The following is a 21582-nucleotide window of genomic DNA, read 5'->3' on the forward strand; positions in this document are numbered from 1 at the left end:
CCTGCTGGTTCATCTTCATTGTAACTGGGGTGCAGGTGGGAAAAAGGGGTTTTCTGCCCCTTTTCATAGATGTGCTGGTTTTGGCTGGGGTAGAGTTAATTTTCTCCATAGTAGCTAGTGTGGGGCTATGGTTTGGATTTGTGCTGAAAACAGTGTTGATAACACAGGGATGTTTTCGTTACTGCTGAGCAGTGCTGACACAGAGTCAAGGCCTTTTCTGCTCCTCACCCCACCCCACCAGCGAGCAGGCTGGGGGGGCACAAGAAGTTGGGAGGGGACACAGCCGGGACAGCTGACCCCAACTGACCAAAGGGATATCCCACACCATATGGTGTCATGCCCAGCATATAAAGCTGGGGGAAGAAGGAGGAAGGGGGGGACGTTCGGGGTGATGGCGTTTGTCTTCCCAAGTCACCGTTACGCGTGATGGAGCCCTGCTGTCCTGGAGATGGCTGAACACCCGCCTGCCGATGGGAAGCAGTGAGTGAATTCCTTGTTTTGCTTTGCTTGCACGTGTGGCTTTTGCTTTACCTGTTAAACTGCCTTTATCTCAACCCACGAGTTTTCTCACTTTTACCCTTCCGATTCTCTCCCCCATCCCACTGTGAGGGGAGTGAGCGAGCGGCTGTGTGGGGCTGAGTTGTTGGCTGGGGTTAAACCACGACAATAGATAAAAAGCAGGGGAAGAGGGGCTTCCAAAAAAGGTTTCAGATGTCATAAAAATATATGTGGGTGTTTGCTGAGTAGATAATTGTCAGAGATACTTCCTAGTGCAAATAGGTCAACTCTGAAAGTTTTTCTGGGGGGCAATGAGCGGTGTGCCGCACTCCTGTGGGGATGCTGCAGGGTCCTGGGCAGCACCTGTCCCATCCCTCCCAGGCAGAGAGGTGCTTTGTAGCTCCTTCATCTGGGCATGGGGACACGTGCCTGCTGCTCTTGTGTTAAATGAAGCCTGGTCTGGCCTTGTGAAAGACTTGCCACTTTTTCACGGTGCTGGGTAACGGTTGCTGCCATCAGGGGAGATGGTGGTTTGGGAGGGGAGCAGAAAACTGGCGCCGGCATGGTGCTGCAGCACCCACGGACCTGCCGGGGAGCTCGTGCCCGCACTGAGAGTAACAGCATCCCCACCGTCTGGGTAGGGAGAGTGCGTTTTCGCTTGTTGCCACTTGATTGTGGGAGGAAGGTATTTGTGACCCAGTGCCAGGACCTGGGTACGGGAGGGATCAAAAGGCACCTTCTGCCTTCTCACAAGGAGAAATGTCCCCGGCGCCATGTCCTGTGCCCTTAAACCGCAGTGGCTGCCCTTGAGCCTGATGGATGGAGGCGGCGGCGGCTCCGGTGAAGCAGAGAGGACATGGAGCACCGATCCGCATCACTAGTTGCTTCCCTTCATTTTCTCTGGTCTCGTTTTACCCGCTGGCCAAGCTGGACTTGTCAGATACCGGCGGATACCTTGTCGGATACCGGGGGGATGCTCGGGGGGGCTCGGAGCCCAGGGGTGTCACTGCATGGGGGGGGTCCCCGGGGCTCGTCAGCAGTCTGCGGGGGACAGTGTGGGTCCAGCCGCTCTTCAAAAAGCAGCAAATCGAGAATATTCCCCTGCCCCTGTGCTTCCTGCTCTCCCCTGTCTCTCCGCCACAGAAGGCAGCCCTTCTGCCTTCAGACAGTTTCTATTATATGTAGAGCAAGCAAAAATGATGTGTTAAATACAGCCCAGGCTGAAGCTCTGAATCAAATCAATTCTTTTTTGATTCCCCGAGCTTTTGAATTTTCAGCCCTGCCGAAGAACTGTTAGCACAAGAATAGGGCTGAAGGAGCAATCCTTTCATATCACTATTGACTCAATTATTTTGCCTCTTGATTTTCTATGAAGCGGGCCGCGATGCTGCGCCGATATGCTGATTGCTAATGGCAGAGCATTGTTCATCACCGTCTCCGAAGGCTTGGGGTGGAATACCTTCATCTCCGCATTCGCTACGGGCTGCATTTGGGACCTAGTTTTATTTTGATTGATGCAAACTGCAATGCACAGGAGGCCGTGCAGAGCAGGCTTTTCACCGTGAGCTGCCAGGAGGACCCTCGGTTGGGCTCCAGGCTGCCGGTGCAGCAAAGGGTTACGGTTCTCGGTTCTTGCCGGGGCTGGGCTGTATCGGTGACCTTCCTCTGTCTGACCTACTAATGTCCGCGCTCCTGGGATGTTCCCGGTGCTGCTGCACACGCGGATCGATAGGGCCAGCGCTGCATAAAGCGGAGAGGTTGCATTTACACAGTGTCACGACTATCAATATTGACAGCTCGGCCGCGTGTCCTTCGGTCCGGCGTGTGCTGTCAGCGCCGGGTTATTAATGCCCCAGCGGCCGCCCATGCCCTGAGCCCCACGGTGCTGCGGGGGGGTCGCCAGCGGCTCAAGCCCGGTGCCCAGGCAGTGATGCTGAGCCCGGCCCTGGGTGCTGCATCCCTCCAGGGTGCTCACCTCCCTTTAGCATCTCGGCTCAGGCATCCTTCGAATGGGTGCTGTGTTACCCAGCCACTGTCGGGGCAGAGAGGGACAGGGGACAGGGATGTGGCTCTGGCTCCACCGCGGGCGGTTGGGAGCGTTTGGAGCCCGCAGCCCCGTTCAGGTTGGTTCTTTCAAGATAAAAGAGAGGAATTCCACACCCATCAAAAGGTGGTGAAAGAATGGTAGGAAGTGCTTTGGATTTTTGGATGAAAGGGGCTGAGGAGGAGCAAAATACTGCCTTGCTTTGAAGATGCAAAGCCCTGTATAAATCCTAAGCAGTTTTATTAGTGGCTCAAATGCACCGCAGGCTTTAAAAAGGCAAAAGTACATACTTCCTCGTGCTTATTATTCTTGCTGATGTTTACGTTGCATCAGTGCCCACAATTGCTAGGTGCTCTTTAGATGCAAGAGGTGACACAGCCTGGCTGTGAAGGGGGCTGCAGGGTCAGCATGGGGCTTTAGGGCAGGGGAAGGGGCACCGGTACCGGTACCCAAGCTGGGCCGGGGGGACAGCCCGTGCCACGCTGGAGGGACGGGTGTGGGGGAAGCGCTGGGGCCGGCTGTGCAACGGGCACCTCTGCAAGATGGGGCTGGGGTGTCCTGGTACCCTGGCTCTGGAGGGAGGTGGGCGAGCCAGCCTGTGACGCACGCTAAATATTTTTGATTCAAACTTGCTTGCTCCAAGGCATGGACAAACAGACAGCTGCTTAAACACATACAAGCAGAAAACTTTTGCTTTTGTGACAAGTGGGCTTGAAAAAGTCGGGTGCAAAGAAGTGGGGGGAGCCTGGGGAGGAGCATCCCTCTGATGCAGCCCCGGCGAGGCGGGCGTGCAGGCTGAGTTGCTGCAGGAGGAATTAAGGCTGGTGGACCTGAGGTGTAGGTTAAGCCCCCCCTGGTCCCACTGCCACGGCTCCTGGGACACCTGGGAACGATGGGGAGGAGGGAGGGCTCCGGAGCAGCCTGCCGCAGGGCTTCGCAGGGTAAGTGTGGCCTTTCTCGCAGCAACACTTGGAAACACCCTCGGTGCAAAGCTGTCAGGGCAGGGAAGAAAAACCCCAAATCAATACGAAATGATGAGTTCAACTGGGCCCATTTTCAAAGCTGTCAGGAGCTGCGAGTGAAGTGCAGTAACCGGGAAGGAAAAACGATTTTAATTCAGACTCTTTTTGGAAAAAGCAGGACCCGGTAAGGGGCAGCTCCCGGTGCCGTTTCCCGAGCAGAACAGAGTTTCACCTCTGAGCGAAGGGACTCTGGGGGGGGGTCTCCCTCCCTTCACCCCCCTGCCACGTTCTCTGTTTGCTGCAGGAACAACTCTTCCCCACAGCTGGTCCCTGCACCAGGGCGGCTGGCACGGCCGCTGCGCACGGGTGCGCATGGATGAGCCGGAGAAGAAAGGAGGCTCGTTTTGTCCAATTTGCCAAACAACGTGGTAGACTTTTTTAAATTACAGTGTAAGAAATAGCGGCAACTGCCTCTCTCTCTTTATTTTTCCATCAGCGGGCAGGCGGCAGCGCCCTTCCCACCTTGCTTGTCCTCCTGAATCCCTGGCCAACGCTGCCTTGGTTTCATGGCAGCCTGGAGCTGGGGACGAAGCTGTTATTACCCGTTGAAGTGCACAGTCGAGTTGGTTTGTCATTACAGGGCTTCGCCTCCCTCCCTGCCCTGGGGCACGGCCGGGACGGGAGGAGGGAGCCCGGGCAGCGCTGCCAGGGGCACTGGGATTTCCAGGACCACGTGCGCATCCTCCGAAGCGTCGAGGAGGCAGCGAGGACCAGAGCCCTCCTTTGGCCGTGCACCCCCCCGGGTTTATTTAAACTTCATCCGATTGCATGCTTGCCATGTGAGAGCTCTTTAGGTCTCGGTCACTGCTGTGCTTCAAATTAGTGGGAAATAAAAGACTGAACGCTGGTAGGAAGCAAGGCCCCGACGTGCCCCGAGGTGGCTGCGGGGGGATAATCACCCCGAATCAGCCGGCGGTACCCACACAGGCACGCTGGCTTGGGGCAGGGGGGGCAGCGGTGAAACCCTGAGCTGTAACGAGCGCACCCCCCCCGGGTGCAGGCAGCGGGGCGAGCAGCCTGCTCCTGCCCAGGTGAATGATTAATACCGCTCACCGTGCCCTTGCCTGTTTCGAAAACAACGAAGCGAAGGGTTTAATTGCACAGGTTAAAAGCAGATGGACTCCCTGGCTCTGTGGCCCTGGTTCCTACCGCGCTGCCCCGGCGCGGCTGAGCACGGTGGGTGGGAGAGCCACGGTGCACCCGAGCCTCCTGGTGGCACCGTAAATCCTGGGGAAATTCAAGCTGCTGTTGGTGTTTGGAGATGCTGCAAGTGATGATTTCATAATCGCGCCTGTCTCTCCACGGCTGGCTCGAGATGGGGGTCATCCGGTTAATGCATGTTTCAGTCTTCATTGCCTTTTTAACTAGTTTTTAATCAGTAATTATCAGCGAGCGGGAGCGGTGCGCGGGCTCCTCTCGCCCGCTCCCCAGGCGAGTGCCACTCAATATGTCATGGCAATTAGCACCCAGCAGCAGCAGCGGGGCACGGGCTGGACACCGTCACCGCACCGGGACCTCGGCTGGTCCCCAGGGGCTGCGGCTGCGGGGCCGCGCTGGCTGCTCCTGCAGAAAATGCAGCAGTGGACGGGAACGCGCCCGCGCATCACCAGCCCCGCTGTGTTTTTAGTTATTGATGTTAAGGTCAAGCTGGGTGCAGGGTTTGGTGACCTGGGCTCACTGCCACCCCGGGATAAAGCGGCTTCAAGGACCGGGCTCTTCCACTCACACCAAAAAGAAACTTTAATTTTCTTTGTTCGCCCGGCAGACAAGAAATTACCGAGCGGCGGATGCGAGCGGCAGACGCCAGCCTGGCCCGTGGGAGCCTGCGCCGCCGCTAATTACAGCCGCTGCCATGGAGGTAAATAGCAGGGAAATCAGCCTTCGACAGATTCAGAAATGAAGTCAAGTATTGGTGCCCTTTGCAAATAGCTAATGAATTACAAGTATCTCTCTATACACAGGAGCTGACATCACCTCACGACCAACTGAAAACCGTAGCCAGGCACCCTTGAAATGTAGAGCCTGCTGTCATTGTTCATGTCTTACGATATTTAAAACAGTTGCATGCAGAATGGTATAAGGGGATTTTTGGGGTGGGATTGTCATTGTAATCAGGGTTTCAGCGCTCGGTGCTCTCAGGCCGCATGCCGGGTGGTATCCGAGCTCATGCCCGCTGCGGGGAGCAGTACCCTGCGGAACAAATGTGCTTTAAAAATCCTCTATTTTATTATTCTTTATTAATAATGAGGAGGCCCTTGTAAATAGCCATGAAAGGAAGTGCTTAAGCTCATAATTAATAAATGCTGGCTTGGTTTCTGCTGCCGAACTGCAGCCTCGAGATGCCCGATTGGGGGGGTATACGGCTCTGCCAAAATGGTGGAGGGTGCTTGTGTCTGCGCCGCAGGTTAATAAACCCGGGAAATATTGCCCGTGTCCCCTGGACAGCTGGGACAGCCTCCTCTGCAGTGGGGTATCACGTACCCCCTGTGGTGCAGGGCTGGGGGGGGCCTGGGGCAGGCGCACAGGATGGGGACGGGGGTGCAGGGATGCAGGGGCTCGCCTGCCCCTCGTGGGTGCCGCAGCGTGGGCTCCCCTGGGCTTGGCTTTCCAACGCCCGCCGCGTGGGTTACACTGCGAAACCCCAAAGAGCCCGGCTGCCTCCTGAAATCCATCGTTAGGTCTCGGTCATAAATGTTTATGACAGGAGGGAAAGGAAGTAAATCACATTTATATCCCTTGTTTTCTTTATCGGGGCACTAATTTGACAGGGAAGGGAAATTTTTGCTTATTTTACAACTCTGATTTTGGCTGCAATTTGATTTCAGTAGCTGGGAGGCGAACACAAAATCTTATTTTTATTCTGGAGTCGGTATAAAAATTTACATTTTGACACAGACCCCCGCTAACATTTTAGTGCAGATATAGCAGGCCTCCGGGCTTTTCACAAAACACATAACCCAACATATAATACACTCATAATTCACTAATGTTTGCTGAATGACAGGGTTAAGTGGCTGCTATTCCCGGCCTCCCACCACACTAATGTACTCCAGACCTGCGCTCCTTTTCTTCTGGATTGCAGTCAAATCGTTTCCTGCAGCCCTCGCAGTGGAAGCTCCTTCCACCCCGAATAACCACGACTTCCGAAATTATTTTCATTTGTTTTTCTAATCTAATTTTCCCCTCGGTGCTCCACTAATCATCAATCCCATTAAGGGCTTGATGTGTTGACTGCTTTCCAGAGAGGAGCCTGTCCTGTGTCCTGCCGCGCGCTGACCTTCACCGGCACCATCCCAGCTGAGCCCCCACACTGCCGCCCCCCCCCCGGGACCCCGCAGCGGGGCCGGACCCGGAGGCGATGCCTGTGGCGGGGGCTGCCGGGGCGGAGAGGTTTGTGGATGCCGGTGGGGCTGCACCGTCCCCCTCCATCCCAGCCCAAACCTGCACCCTGACCTCCTGGCCGTGCCCCCCCCGCCTGTGGGAACTTGCGTCGTTCCGGGCAAAATAACATGAATATTTAAGACATAAAGGAGGAGGGGGGAAGTTGGCTCCGCTCCACTCAAGTGCCGAAGTAAAACATCCTCTGGTGAAATATGTGAGCTGCGAAGAGGGTGCGAAGCCAGACAATGCGTGTCGTTCCTAATGAGAAAAATAAACAGCGAGCGTGTGCGCGGGGCCAAGGAATTTATCCGACTGGATTGGGAACACATTGCCACCCGCCGCCCTTCCTGGGAACGGGATTAGTGCCGCCACGGAGAGGACGAGCTCAGATCCCGGCTCGGCTGCCTTTTGTCACAGGGGGCTGGAGCTCAGCCCGGGACGGGGAGGTTGGGGCTGTTTTTCCTTCTCTCCCACGCGTGGTTTTTGCTCTCCCCTCTCGGCAGGGCCCCGAGCTGGGCAGCCTGGGGTTGGCTGGGTCCAGCCTTCCCAGGTCGTAAAAGTTGCTCAGAAACCTTAAATCTAGGGAGGGACGGGGATGAACCAGGCTGGGGAAGCCCTCCTGCCCTTCATCGTGGCGTCTTGCCAACTGGCACAGCCTAAAACCGGGTCTGTAGAGCAAACCAACGCAAACTGCCCGGACTCATCTCCCTCCTCCTCCTGCAGCCGCCCCCCCCCCCCCCGAAGGCTGCTCTGGGGCGCACACAGATGGGTTTGCTGCTCTTTACGGGAAATTTGATGTTTGTTTTTTTTTCCCCCTCCGAGGATACGCTGCTCCGTGTCCCCCAGCCAGCCGCTCCCTCCCCTCCAAGGCAAGGTAAGCCCGTCCCCCAAAGGGAAAGCAAGGACAAAGCAGGTAGGACTTTTTTTTTTCCCCAGGTATCTCTGTAAGACACACTGAGAGTGATAAATAGATACACTGATAGATGCCTAGATAGAAATATTTCTAAGCCACAGAGTAAAGCTCTTCCCCTCCGTCAGGGCTTGCAGAGCACCACTTGGACACGTGTTAGGAACGTGGGGTTGAGGGAAAGCCGTTAAAAATGGTGACGCTTGTCACTGATGTCCTTTACCTAATGCTTCCTGTGCCGGGTTATTTTTACGACAATTTGATGTGTCTGCGGGGGTCTGGCAGCATCGGCAGCAGCAGTACAGCAATGCTGCCATGTCCCCCTTAATTTGGACCTTCTCCAGGGAAGGACACGGTCCCTGGGGCAGGGATGTGATGCCAAAAAGGTGCCTGGTGGTGCACAGCACGAGGGACTAGACTTGGAGCACTGCGCAGGGGGATGGGGACAGGGCCAGCCCCCCATGCAGGAGCAGGAGGGGTGACGGGGCTGCACACTGGCCTCCCCCCCGCAGGAATAAACATTTCACACCCCCCCCCCCCAAATGAAAGGGACTCCATGGATCTGTTCAAAACAGTTTATTGTATTTTTTCGTCAGACAAACACATTGATTTCTGGACCACAGTAGAGGATGGAAACCTTTCACAAACTTATTTATTTGAAAATACAAATATAAAATTATACTTTCCACATCTGTGATGTGAGAGACCCCCATCCACATAGTATTTTACAACAGGGCTTTAGAAAGCCATACACAGAGACCTGAAAGATGCTTGATATATATAGATACATATATATATGTATATATATAAAAAAAAAGTCACTACCAAAGTTCTCATCAGTTCATACTAAAGTATAAAAGGAAGGGCTAGGCCTGCCACTGTGCCATAGTTTATTTAGGTACATTTATGACCACCTGAAATGCTTAGACTTGCATCCTAGTACTGATGGAGTTCAGACCTCGTACAACAGAGAATGACGGGATTTGCTACCTACGACGGTCGACGCGACACACGAGCCCACGCGTGGTGTTACGAGTATGTACAGAACAGAGAGCCGGGCGCACGGGCGAGTCCTGCTTCCCCCCAGGCTGCCGGGGCTTCACCCTGCTCGGACACGGAGCTCTCTCGAGACAACACAGTCGGACTGTTTGGGAACCGAGAACCGATCATGAGGATTTACTTTCTCAAACTACTTTTTTTTTTTTTTTTTTTTTGGTAATTTTTATTACAGTATTAAAGTATTGCTTAGCTTACAGAATCTCCTCACGTAGTGTTCGCACACGGCAATGGGTTTGACTTGGATTCTGTACGTATGAAACTCTACAGTGTCTGTGCGCAGACCGGGATCTGCCGGTGTGTCTTCGATGCATCCTGTCTCTTCACCTTAACACTAACTTCAGTTTTCTGTTCGAACTATTTCGCTTAAAAAAACAAACCAAACCACTAAAAAAAATAATTCAGAAAATTCCACCCAAAAGACATTTCCATAGCATAAAAGACAGCTATGAGTTAGTGTTGTGTTTTTTTTTTTTTTTTTTGTAAACAGTTTCATATGCAATATCATACATAACCATGGCTGGCCTTCAGTAAAAATGTAGTAAACTATATTGCTTTATTATTGATTATGTTGCATTGAGTGAATGGCAGAAACGAAACAGGAAGGTAACTGTGGCTGGAGTCGCTAGCCCTCATTCACACTACAGATGAAAACAGCATCCTGGGCTTCAGGGAAGAAAAGAAATCCGAACACCTTTCAGGTCGTTATTACCAACAATTACCCAATGGTTTAACTAGCCTAGCAAGATGTGTAACATTCACCAGCGGTACGCTGCTGTACAATGGAAAAAAAAAATAAACTTACAGCAAAGAGAGCCATGCTACCTTAAAGTCCAAGCTACAAATTCAACTTAAAATGAACATTTATGAAGTATAAGAAATAAACAAACAAAAAAAAAGGACAGATCAGGCTTCATTTTAATCAAGCCAATCACAAATGACTTTTTTATTTTGAAGGGGGGAGGGCACCCGAGCTCTTGTGGCTTGCTACAACTCCTCTCAAAACGTCCCTCGTGTTTGGGATACAGCCCGTCCCTCGGCACGGTCGGCGTGGTGCCAGGTGCTCCGGGCAGGGGATGAACCTTGCCTGCGCCGCTGCCCGCGCTGGGGAGGCGCTTTGGGTGCCCATTTCGCACAACTGGATGGAAATCTCTCTCTTTTTGGTCACTCCGGGGGTTGCGGGTCCGTATGAGATATTTGGAAAGAAAAGGGCAATATCCCTCAGAACGATCCTTCACTCGCTGTGCTTGACTAAAACAAAGGTGGAGCTGAACCTTTGTGCTGAAAAATTTACAAAAAACCCCCAAACAAACAACAAAGAAAAAAAAAAACAACCCTTCGAAATGGACTTCTAGATGAGTGGGGGACTAACGTGAACCTTAGTCTAGGTAGCCACATCAAAACATATCGGATTCCACGACATTTGTGCTATGGGCCACTGGGACTTCTCAAAAGGTATATAAACATCTAAAACATATTCACACAGATTAGCAATTTCTTCTGAGCATTCTTAAAAAAATATTTTTTTTTTCTCTTAGTAAAATCGTTTTAATATACCGTGCCTCCCTCTTTTAAAAAATAAATTAAAAAAATCCAGTTTTGCATATCTAGCATTAGCATTTAAGGTAGTATGGCACATCCCCTTTTCAAAGTCAAGGGTGGGGATCTACAAATGCCTTAGGAGTTTGCCAGCATTTTTAACATTGTGAGACCTTTGGTTAGTTGAAACCGCATCAGATCAGCAAAAGAAAAAAAAAAACAAGAGAAAAAAAAAAACCCAAAGAAAAGAGGAAAGAAGAAAAAAAAAAAAAAGGAAAACCTTCCCAAAATTATTAGCATTTTTTTTCTTAAATAAGAGAAAGTTCTATCCTTACTGGTCCTAAATCTGAATAACTACATCTAAATTTTTAACCTTAATTACGATACACCTACCAATATGTACTAGAAGAGGAAGAGAGAAAGAGGGGGGGAAAAATTCACTACACTAGCATCAGGACAGCACTCTTACAAGATAGCCATTTTATACACTATTAACATACAACAATGATCAACAAAGAATATTCTATGAGGTGACAGGGAATGGAGAGGAAAACCAACTGGTAGTACAGTACATCATCAACATTGACAAAATATCAATAAAAAATTCCCTGACGGTACATTGAATTTCAGGGAATTTGGTTTGTTGTTTTTTTTCGTTTTTATTTTTTAAAGAATTGTTTTATTTATTACTTGATCAAGTCTCAATATTTAAAAAGCGTCCAGCATTTTGCTTAAACCTGGTTGTTCTGAAATAAGAAAAAAACCTAAAATATTACATAAAAAGCATGATTCTTTTTTAAAAACAAGAAAAACAAGGTTTTCTCCTTTCGGTTAGCAGTATGGTGCCTTGTTTTTGTTAAAGATGCCTTGCTCTACCTTGTCTATTGAATGTCTACATTAGTCTACTTGTTAGTAAAATTTACAAAAATAGGAGTGCAGCAGCTCTTTTTAACAAATGTCGCATTCAGTGTCTTATACTGGCTGTACCTAAAGTACCAAATTTATAAACGTAACAATTTAAAAAAATATTAATAAAACTTGTCAATATTACGTTAAAAAAAGAAGAAATATATCCACACTACAGTATGTTCTTAATGCCACCTACCATGTTGTACTTCTAGTTTGCTGTTGCAGGCCTATTTACCAATATTAAAAAAATTAAATTAAAAAATATCCTTCATAAGTTTCCTCCCCCAACAGAGGACCATATATATAACAGCCAAATATTAAACATGTGCAAATAGGAAACTGTCAGTTTTTCCCCTACCAGTCACAGTGCAATGATGTTTTATACTTTATTTTTTTTTTTAAATTCTGTTTACAACTACAATAAATTAAAATCTTCCGTTGCTTCTAGGGTGAAACTTGTAGCACTGAGGTATTCCCAAAAAAAAAAAACCAAACCAAAGTTGCTTTCCTAATTTGTTAACACAGAAAGTAATGGATAAAAAAGGTAACCATGCAAGCTTTAAAGCCGCTCCGCCTGCGGCAGGCGAGCGCGGAGGAGGGTCCTCGCCTCCGCCCGGGCTGCGCAGGGTGCCCAGAGCAGCTGAAATGACTGGACAGCAAGTTGATCTAGTTTAAAACAACGACTAAAAAAAAAATAAAGGTGTGCTTTGAACCGTAAATGCGTTAAATAGGAAAATCGTAGCTTCTTTTTCAGTCTTGGGAAAAGCAGGTTTTTAAATTAAAAAAATACCACTAGACTGTTCCTTTGTAAGCTGTGCACGTCTGATAGCGAAGATGCTGGTATGACGCTAGGAGAGCTGGAAGGTCTACCACGCCTACGGAGCAAGCTGAACAGTGTGTGCATCACCTAACTCCCGCGGGCCAGCTCCGGCAGTTGGTCGAAAAGTCGAAAACTTTCTTTTTTTTTTTCTTCCATTTTCATAGAGAAACTGCCTTAGGCTGACTCCATCACAAAAATAGGTTTGTATTTCTCTTTCTTAATAGTTTATATGTAGTTAATCAATTGTATTTACAGTATTTTTTTTTTTTTCAGAATTCACAATTTCAAAAAACCTTATATCACCTCTTTCAACAAAAAAAAGCACTTATAGAAAAAGGACGCACAAAAAGTTTGTAGTCCTTGCCTTATTGCCGAAAATAGATAGAATTAGGTTAACGAAGACGCCACAAACGAAAAGAAGGGCTAGAGAACCTGCTGCTCACCCGCGCCCCCCGCGCCCTGCAAGGCCACCCTGAAACCGTGCCCGCCGCCGGCTCTGCTCCCCCCGCCACCCTCGGCGGCTGCAGAGCCGGTACCAGCGGCTGAGACTCCTGTCACCATCTCAGCATCCTTTAAGCAACAACGACTACGTAAAACAGAAGGGAGAAGGAGGGGAGAGGGGGAAAGAAAAACGAAAGAAACCCCTTAATATAAACAGTTACACTATGGTTAGGCTCTTGCTAGATACACAAAGAATTAGAACTACGTGGCTACAAGACTATGTCAAAATGCTACGAAAAAATGTGGTTTGGAGAGGTTTAAAAAGGGGGGGGGGGGAACCCATCAAGAAAATAAAACGAACAAGAAATGGATTTTATATACATACTTTTAAAAGCTGTTGTTTTTATAGTACAGCAGATTCATGAGATGATGAGAGAGATTTTAAACAACCTAAGTCCGTCGAGTGCCACCTCCAGTTTGTTTGCGTTATCGGTGATGATGTAGTGCTCAAAGTCTGATGAGATCACCCAAACATGGGCCCGTTCAGAAACTTCGCCCCGTCTTGCCCGGACATCCAGAGAGACTCTGCAGGGAGGAGGCGGCAGAAACAGGACACGGAGGAGAGCGAGAGTTAATTGAGGTCAACCGGGATTTTTAACAAACCCCCCCCCCAAGTGTTTGCAAAACGCTTTGCAAAGCCGCAGCGTGCTCTGATCCACACCAAGGGTGAATCCGGAGCGACCCGGCTGAAATGCAGAGGCGTTCCCGGGACTGCTGCCGTGGGAGAGTGTATTTAACGCATTTACTGCTCTCACTTTCCAGCTCCATCCCCGTGGAAAGCAGCCTGCCAGCTAAGCCTGGACTTCAGGCAGGCAGCACCTTCCCAGGCAGGCTGGGGTTAGCTGTGTGCTAGTCTGGTTTAGGAACGATAAAATGCAACTTGATAGATCGGAAGGACAAAAACTGTTCCTCAGGCATCTGCTACGCCAGGAATTTACAAGCCTTCGGTAAAATGAATTTTTTCTAAAGTACTTGAAAGGTAACAACTTTTACATGGGCACACCGCAGTGGTGATGATTTATTTTATAACGGAGGCTTCAGCTTCTAATGCTCTGTTCCTGCCGGTGCTTAATGTTGAGATGGAAATAAGTATTAGGGGACTGGTTCCGCAGGCAGCCGCTCGCAGGGCTGGCTGCAGCAAGGAATGCACCCTGGTCACAGACTTTTGGGGGTGACCTCCAAAACCCATCCCCAAATGGCTGTGCCCAGGGTGAGGTCCCACCAGCACCCCGCAGGTCTGCGGGAACGGCCGGTCCCTGCCCCGGGGACCCGCAGCTCAGCCGAATTCATCCTCTACGGCCGCATCCTGCCCCAGGGAGCGGGGGCAGCCGGGGCGGGCGAGGGACCAGACGCCTCGGGATGCGCCACCGCAATAAAAATTTCAAACTCAGTGGTCCTTGAGGAATTAATAATAAGGCTCATTTCCTCCTCTCAAAATCTATTTTAATTAGTAATGAGCAACATTAAAAGCACTTTCTGTTTTTAAGTCATTAATGGTTTGAGTTTTAATACTGGCCAGTAAATGATGGTTACAGTTTGATGTGTTGTGGTAAGCGTAAAATGATTACAGTACATTAATCTGATGAACGCTGCCTTCATTGCAGCGTTATTAGCGTGAATTATGATGTTCTGCTTAGGTCTCCAGCCGGCGTTGTGTACCACCTCGTTAGTACAAAGGCTGACGGCCCAGAAAACATGAAGGATTCTGACAAATTGATCTGTGAACGTACACTGATACGTGCAAATAATAACTGGGATTAAAGCAAGAGTGCTTATGCCACTTTTTTCTTTTCCATAAAAAATACTACTTGGTGGAGCAAATCAATTGACGGAACAATTTCAGGTAATCTTGGGTGTATGAGGGTAGATGAAGGGTAAATAGAAAACCCCTTTATCCACTAGTATTTAGGTAAAAATCCATTTTTATATAATTTAAAGCCTCCAAACGTTTTCCACAGTTCCCAGTCCCTTGACTAACTATAATTCTAATTTCATACATCGATTTTGAACATAAAACATGTGACATTGATCAGGTAGTGCTGGGCAAAAGGCAGAGAAATAAAGCCTGTCACATCCATTACATTTCTCTGCATGGACTAAGAGCTCTAGAGGTAAGCCTGTGCCATTTAATGGGGGCAACATCTGTTTTTCATTGACTTACTTTTCTAATCTACTCTATTCTCGGTGTAAGAATATTTGTTTGCAAAGGTGAATATGCCAAAGGCCAAAAAAAATAAAATAAAAAAATTTAAACATTTAATTAACTTGAGCTTAGTTCAAAGGGTAGGAAACTGGCAGCGATCCAAGGATGCATTACTCAGGTAATGTCTTTAATTTAATTTGCTTAGGTTTAATTTTTTTTTAATCTTGATAATTGCTCTATGGTTACTAGTTACAATGTTATCTTTTAGCTGTAATATTTGGTACAGCACTTAATTAAGAATGATGGCTTCTCTGTAATAAAGCAGTGGGGCTCGTCTATTTTTAGACCAGTGCACTGGCGGCGGATCTATAACCCCCATCGGGATGCTGTCAGCTGGCCCTCGGTCGTTTCCCCACAGGGTTCTGGGATCGCTGGGTTTTCTGCGGGGTTTTTGACTCTCCAAATTATTGCACGAAGTGTCATGAATATGAAAACATGACTTTTTGGGGGTTTAGCTCCCGATCTGCCTTCCAGTTTCCAACCCGTGAGATTGATTTGAATAACGTAAATCACAGAAAAGAATGATTAAAGGCCAAGGAAAGACAAAATGAAGATGAAAAATTGTTCACTTAAAGTAAATATAGGGGAGATGGTAGTTTAGCACAAAGTACAAATGGTATATACTGTAATACCTCCAAGTGAGATGGCAACCAACCATGTGTAACGTTTCAATGGTATCCATTTGTAAAAGCCGTTGCAATCAAAGGTCCCTAAAATTGTACAATTGTTAAGTTCATCAGTGCTCTATACATGGGAACAGATGATTATTAATTTTGGCAAGAAATTATCAAAGGACTTGAAAGACTGTGTTGCCAGCATGAATAGGTATTTCTGAGAGCTGCTCTGGTCACCAATGACTCGGTGTGCTGAACCCTACAGTTACCTTTCCAAGACCATAATCTTCTCATTCCCCCAGTTGCAAAAATAAGCTTTGGGTTTACCCTTCTCTATTTTTAAACCAGGGTTAGTAAATGGACGGTGTTAAATAAATATATATGTAAAAAAGGCTACGGGATTCTTTGCAGTTATTGGGGAAATTAAGAGGCTGCCAATCTGCAAGTCAAATACAAAATCGTTCTTTGGAGAAGCGTGAGTGCAGACAAATCCGGATACCCCGGCGTGTACCTCGTATCCTGTTACTTGAAAAATCGGGATGTTGCTGAGGCCAAAGTGCCCAAGTTTTCAAGAACAAACAGGCCTTTTTCTTTAGGTGAAAAATGGAAATAAGAGGTGTTGTAAGTGGTGAGAGATGGCAGTTTAAATTGATGTAGCTCTTAGCAGAGCAATAACATTCCGTGTTTGGTACCAGAATTGATCCGAAGGGATTGTCAAGTCCCTGGCGTGACCACGGGAGGGGCAGGACCAGGACAGGAATTGAGCACGAGGGCACAAACGGAGGCAGCAGGGTTTTTTTTTTTGTCTTTTTGGGTACTGGTTGATTATGCAATAAAAATAACACAGTTTCAGGAACTTTGTCTGCACTACGCTCCCGCTCCCCCCAGTCATCCAATTTGGTCAAAGAGTGAAATTCTCCGCTCAGTTTGAGGGATCCTGGGGGAGCCCTCTGTACTCTGACGTGTTTACCATACAAGAGGAAAAAAAAAAATCAAACTGTTTTACTAAAAAAAGGGAAACAACTTCAGTTGCAGTTTTTCTGTTTGGGAGACTGACAGCCACCAAAGAGGTCCAACCACATTCATGCTAACACACACAGGTAAAACAGTGCGATCTGAAAAACAGCATGCAGCTTTGTTAAGCAAATCGCCGTTGCCCGTAATTAGTGAGATTGCAGACCCACGCGGCATTAAAGAATTACTTTTCCAATGACTTGACAACAAACCAGAAGCGACTTACTTGTAACCTGCAGATTTTAAGGACTGTTAGTGATGTCGTACCCAGCTGGAAGTGGCCCAGGGGGGTCAGCAAATGCCAGTGTCCACCCCCGGTCCACAGGGATGCCGCAGTTACAGGGATGGGCGGTGGGGAGGGGGACAGCCCTGTGGCCAGCGGTGGGATGGCCGTCCCCTCACCGGGGCGGCTGTGGGCAACTCTGGGGTCCCGCCAGCTGAATTAATGAGCCGCTTTTTCCTCGTTTAGGCGGGAGCAGGGGCTGCTGCATTGTCTGCAAAAGGGCGCATCAGCCGGGACGGTTGGTTGGGCTGATATAAAGCCCGTAAGCAGAAACTTTAAAGCCCATAATTATTAAGTATCTCCTTCTGAAGTGTGTCAAGTCTGGACTGCAGAAGGCACCAGACAAGCGTTTCCAGCCGAGCTGGTACCCGGAGCGGCACGCCGGGCAGCCCGTTGGCAGCTCCAGCGGGTTTGGGCACAGCTCTAGCAGGCTACGGCAGCAAGGCGCTACGCTCGCCGTCAGGTCATAATTAGCAAAAAACCCAACATACCGCACCCCCCGATGTCATTAAACAATGAACACCCACCCCCCCACCCCCCCACCGAGAAACAGGGGCAGCGGCTCTGGCGCCGGCGCACGCGGTACTTACGGCGATCCCATGGCCGAAGCCGGAGCCCGGCTGCGGGCTGGCGGCGCTTATGTAGTTACCCACGCCGGAGTCCTGGCTGGCCGTGCCGTAGAGGTCCGCGACGGGCCCTGGGCTGTTGGCCCCGGGGAAGCCTCCGGGTCGGGCTGGGTTGGAGCCTGCCGGGGAAGCGGGTGCGCCAAAATTCGGTTGAGCACTGTAGCTATTCAAGACTGGTGTGCAGAGAATAAAGCTGGGTATGAGGCCAGACGCCGGGCATGCACCGTTATTACAAAGCCAAACACCAGAATAAACAGCCTAGGCCCAACTTCTAACACTTAACCAAGGCCATGCGATAGGAGAGCAAGTACTGGATAAGAGTCAGCCCGTACTACTACGAAGCTTAGAGCTCCAAAAATATAGATATGGATATATATAAAAAAAAAAGAACAATCATTCAACACACTACTGCAACCAGAGACTGGAGGTGCTCATTTTCACCAAATTATCACAAAATATAATAGATATTTTTCAACATCTGACTTGATGCTCATGCAGTAGTAACAAGTTCTCTAGGTCTGGGCACGCCGAGACAGCATTCACATCCCATGCAAACTACAAAGGAACTAGTTTGAGACTACACATTGTGGTAATATTGATATTAAAATGTTGACAGCAAATAACTTCAATCGCGTCTAGTAAAATCGTTTTTGGATCCATTCGATACTTTTGAAAAAAACCCGCCCTTTTAAATCAGTAAGCTGTAGAAATAGTTCAATAGTTGATTTTTTTTTTCTTTAAATGGTATGGAATGGAACAGTTTGGAATTTTTTTTTTTTAATATGACCAAGGAGAGTGTTGTTTTATTTATTTTTTTTCCTTTTGATTTGGAGAGCGAAGACCTACCTTCGTCTCCAAAACCATGCTTGGGACATCAACCAAAATTAAACAAATAAATAAAGATCAAAAGCAAAAAAGAATTCCAGAGGGTGTATGACAACTCACCTCCTAATGTGGAAGTAAAAGAAAATTTTATTTTTTTCCTTCCTTTATATTTTTTTTGAGACAGAAAAACAATGTAAATAAGAATGGTACTAAAGAATAAATTTAGACATTAAAGCATGTTAGATGATCAGGCTTCTGGCATTTCTCACAGTTGCTCTTGGATGTAAAATTTATGAGTAAGAGGTTTCAATGCAAAAGAAAAGTTAGCAGACTAGGAGGAGCTAGATGGAAATGGCTTGCGGGAAGCTGGAGCTACACCTGAGTGGTACTTCCAAGGTCCTTCGGGAGCACACGGAGACTTGCCTGCCCACACCGTGATGCCCAACTAGTGTCTCACCGCATCCCCGCCGCGTGCAGGTACCGGCAGCGCCGAGACACACACTGCAAATGGCTAACGGCTGGCCTTGGGCCTCCCGCTTACTCAGGCTGAGCACGCTGTTGCAAACACGCCTGGGGACGGGACAAGTCCAGCGGCGGTGACGAACACCGCGGCCTTCCCTGGGAGGCACCCAGCCGGGAGCCCCAGCCGGGCTCTGCAGGTACAACCAGGCACCCGACCCGTGGCAGATCCCATCACCTCCACATTCGAGGCTGCGCCAAGATTTCTTCAGCCTTTTCCTCTGGCTGCAATGTCCCGCGTATCTTCATTAAGCACTAAAAAGGGTTTATAAAGTTTGATAGCCTGCAATAACCCTCTGCCGCTAGCCCGCAGGTCAGAGCCGCGCTGACCGACTGCAGGGTTTTACTGGGGATGGAAACCAGCCCGGGAGAAAGCCCCGCTCTCCCGACAAGGGCAGCCCAAGGGAAGGCTTCGGCAGCACCTTACGTGGGCTGCGGTGGGCTCAGCCTGGGTTCGCTGCTGGGCCACCACCTCTCTTGCCCTGGCCCCTTCCCCCTGCACCGCCCTCCCAAGGGGTCCCCATTTTTCCAATGAGTTAATTAACTAGTTAAAAAAAGTCAACCCGGCAGCTGTCGGCTCTGCAGTGACAGGAAAGTAAATTTTACAAAATAAATGATTTAATGCAGCTCTGAACTGGTAGCAGGGGAAAGTAAGTATGACATCTGAGCTAGCAAGTTAAAAGAAATAAGGCATGAATGAGTAAACAGATTTTGGAATTCACTGGCAAACAAAGCGCCTTTTTTTGTTATTAAAGATTAAATGTCAGGATAACATTTGGCCTTCTCACTCATGAAGAAAAATATCCAGCTGAGATGTTCAAAAGCCCTTTATTAGTATAAGCTAGCACTTTTTTCCCCTTTTCTTCCTTCTGGTTCAATAAAATGGATGTGAGTTTTACTGCCAAGTCACACAGAAAACCCAGTTGGCCTGTCTGAGCAAAGGCAGGAGCAGGGCAGAGGGACGCAGCAAGGCAAGGGGGATCCTGTTAGTAAAATACTCCTGCGAACCCCCGTGGCAGCGCCAGGAAAGCCCATCGCACCGCCACCACCTCAGGGCCAGGAGCAGGGACTAGCCTCGGCCCCAAGCAACTGCCCACACGATGCCCAGAGCCACCCATCACTGCATCCACCGCGGGGAGGAGCAGCAGATGCCACGTGCTGATGAGCCGTGGTGATGCCGCGGCTAACAGGACGGACAGACAGACACCGTGGCATCTGGAGGGAGTTCTGCATCATTAACCCGCAACCACAGAACCGTGCACAGGTGACAAGGGGACGTGCTTTGCCGTGTCCTGAAACCTTGCAAAGAGAACAGCAAACGGAGACCGAGGAGCCGTGGAGAGACGCTCTGTCCCCCTAAACATCCCACCCCGGCCACTGTCATTTACATCTCTAAGAAGACTGGAAACACCGGCTTTCATACATGCAGAAAGAGCTGGCAACTGGTTATTCAAATGTCCTTCTGATTGCGGGTATGTAATGTAAGGAAAAGGTAATTTTCTACCCCCTGAACATCAGTTGAATACTCCACACTGCTCACAGGAGTGCCTGCGGAAAAACGGGCATGCCAAAAGCATGCCCACCGCTCCATCGCCCGGGAACTGCTGCGCGGAGGCTGGGGATGCCCCGGCACCGCTCCGCACCGCCTGCTGAACAGCTGCCTGGAAAACTGTACAGAAAGGGCTGGAAGCTTTTACAGAGATGACGCTTTGCTCCAGACCCAATAAATGAAAGAGAAAAGCTCTCATAATTACTAGGAGGCTAAGCACTCCTCAGAAAGCCGTATTTTAACAATTCACTCAGCCATGGTGAGTTGCTAAATATTTGTCGTCCTACAATAGCTGCACATAAGCTCACCTGGAGCCAGAGGCACTGTTACCATCGCTTTGAAACAACAGCAGAGGGACCTTGAATGACTTTCCCAACATGCAAAATGTGATGCGTTCTGGTAAGAAATACCCGGAAACAAATACCTGGAATAATCTGAGATTAAAATGAAGTAGAAAGAAAACCCCCAAAATCCTCCAGACTCTGGATACTGTTTCAGTCCTCAAAGAAAAATTAAGACTCCTTGGAGACATGTATCTTTATGACAAAGTTCCCACTGTCAGCTCAGTCACTGGAGGAAGCAGAAGCTGTCCACGGCTGCTGTGAGCTGCAGGAATCACAGAGCACTAAGATTAATGCCTTGCAGGCTGGAAGGAATCTGAGACTTTCCCCCAGCCACCGACATCCTGCGGTCAGAATGGGAAATAATTAAGGGTGGAAGTTCGGAAGCACGTTGCTGAAAAACCGGCAGGGGATTATGCTGTCCCAGGAGAGGGGAGGGAACCACTAACCATGTCTTGATGCCAGTCAGTGGAGACCAGGAGCAAAGCCCGACCTGTTGCCTGGTCCCAGCCGAGCTGACCAAGTATCTCCTGACTTTGATTTGCCAGGAGGACCTGGCTGACCGATTCAGCATTGCCTGGGGGTTGGCAGGGCCATCTCCTCCCGTTCCAAGGACTGCCAGCACTCAGGAAGTCCTGGTAGTCAAAGTGCTTATTTCCAACATGCTCCGAAAGGTTCAGGTCCAATTTACCAACCAGTTGCACAGGAGACCATCCTGCACCAGACGTTTTCACAGCTTTGAGACTGCGGCCAAGTGCCTCCGACTCAAGGGTTTCCTCTGCACATAATTTACAATCCCAAGTGTCACCAGGAAGCCCTGTGATAGATCAAGGTCAGGAGAAATGTGGAAAAGATTAGATGTGTCTGTAAGTCACAACTAACCAACTTTTATCTTCTTCAGCCCCAACTATGCCCCATTCTCTGGCTTACA

At 49.0% G+C, this 21582-nt stretch overlaps 1 protein-coding gene across 12 annotated transcripts in view; it reads right to left on the reverse strand.

Annotated features, from left to right (window-relative positions):
* Window positions 1-8413: 8413 nt before the first annotated feature.
* MSI2 (musashi RNA binding protein 2) overlaps window positions 8414-21582 on the reverse strand; it is a 266353-nt gene continuing 253184 nt past the window's right edge. For 3 of the 12 annotated variants that reach the window (XM_076354540.1, XM_076354537.1, XM_076354535.1), the window contains 3 exons: window positions 17382-17536; window positions 15513-15590; window positions 13131-13202 (listed from right to left, as the gene is read on the reverse strand). In XM_076354540.1, coding sequence (XP_076210655.1) covers window positions 15549-15590; window positions 17382-17536 — 197 coding nt within the window. In that variant the 3' untranslated portion in view covers window positions 13131-13202; window positions 15513-15548. Of the gene's footprint in view, window positions 13203-15512; window positions 15591-17381; window positions 17591-21582 lie in introns of those variants that run through there. The other 9 variants (XM_076354538.1, XM_076354532.1, XM_076354530.1 and 6 more) reach the window with 6 other exon arrangements.

The sequence above is a fragment of the Aptenodytes patagonicus genome, chromosome 17 (genome assembly GCF_965638725.1).
Source record: "Aptenodytes patagonicus chromosome 17, bAptPat1.pri.cur, whole genome shotgun sequence".
NCBI classification, from domain to species: Eukaryota; Metazoa; Chordata; class Aves; order Sphenisciformes; family Spheniscidae; genus Aptenodytes; species Aptenodytes patagonicus.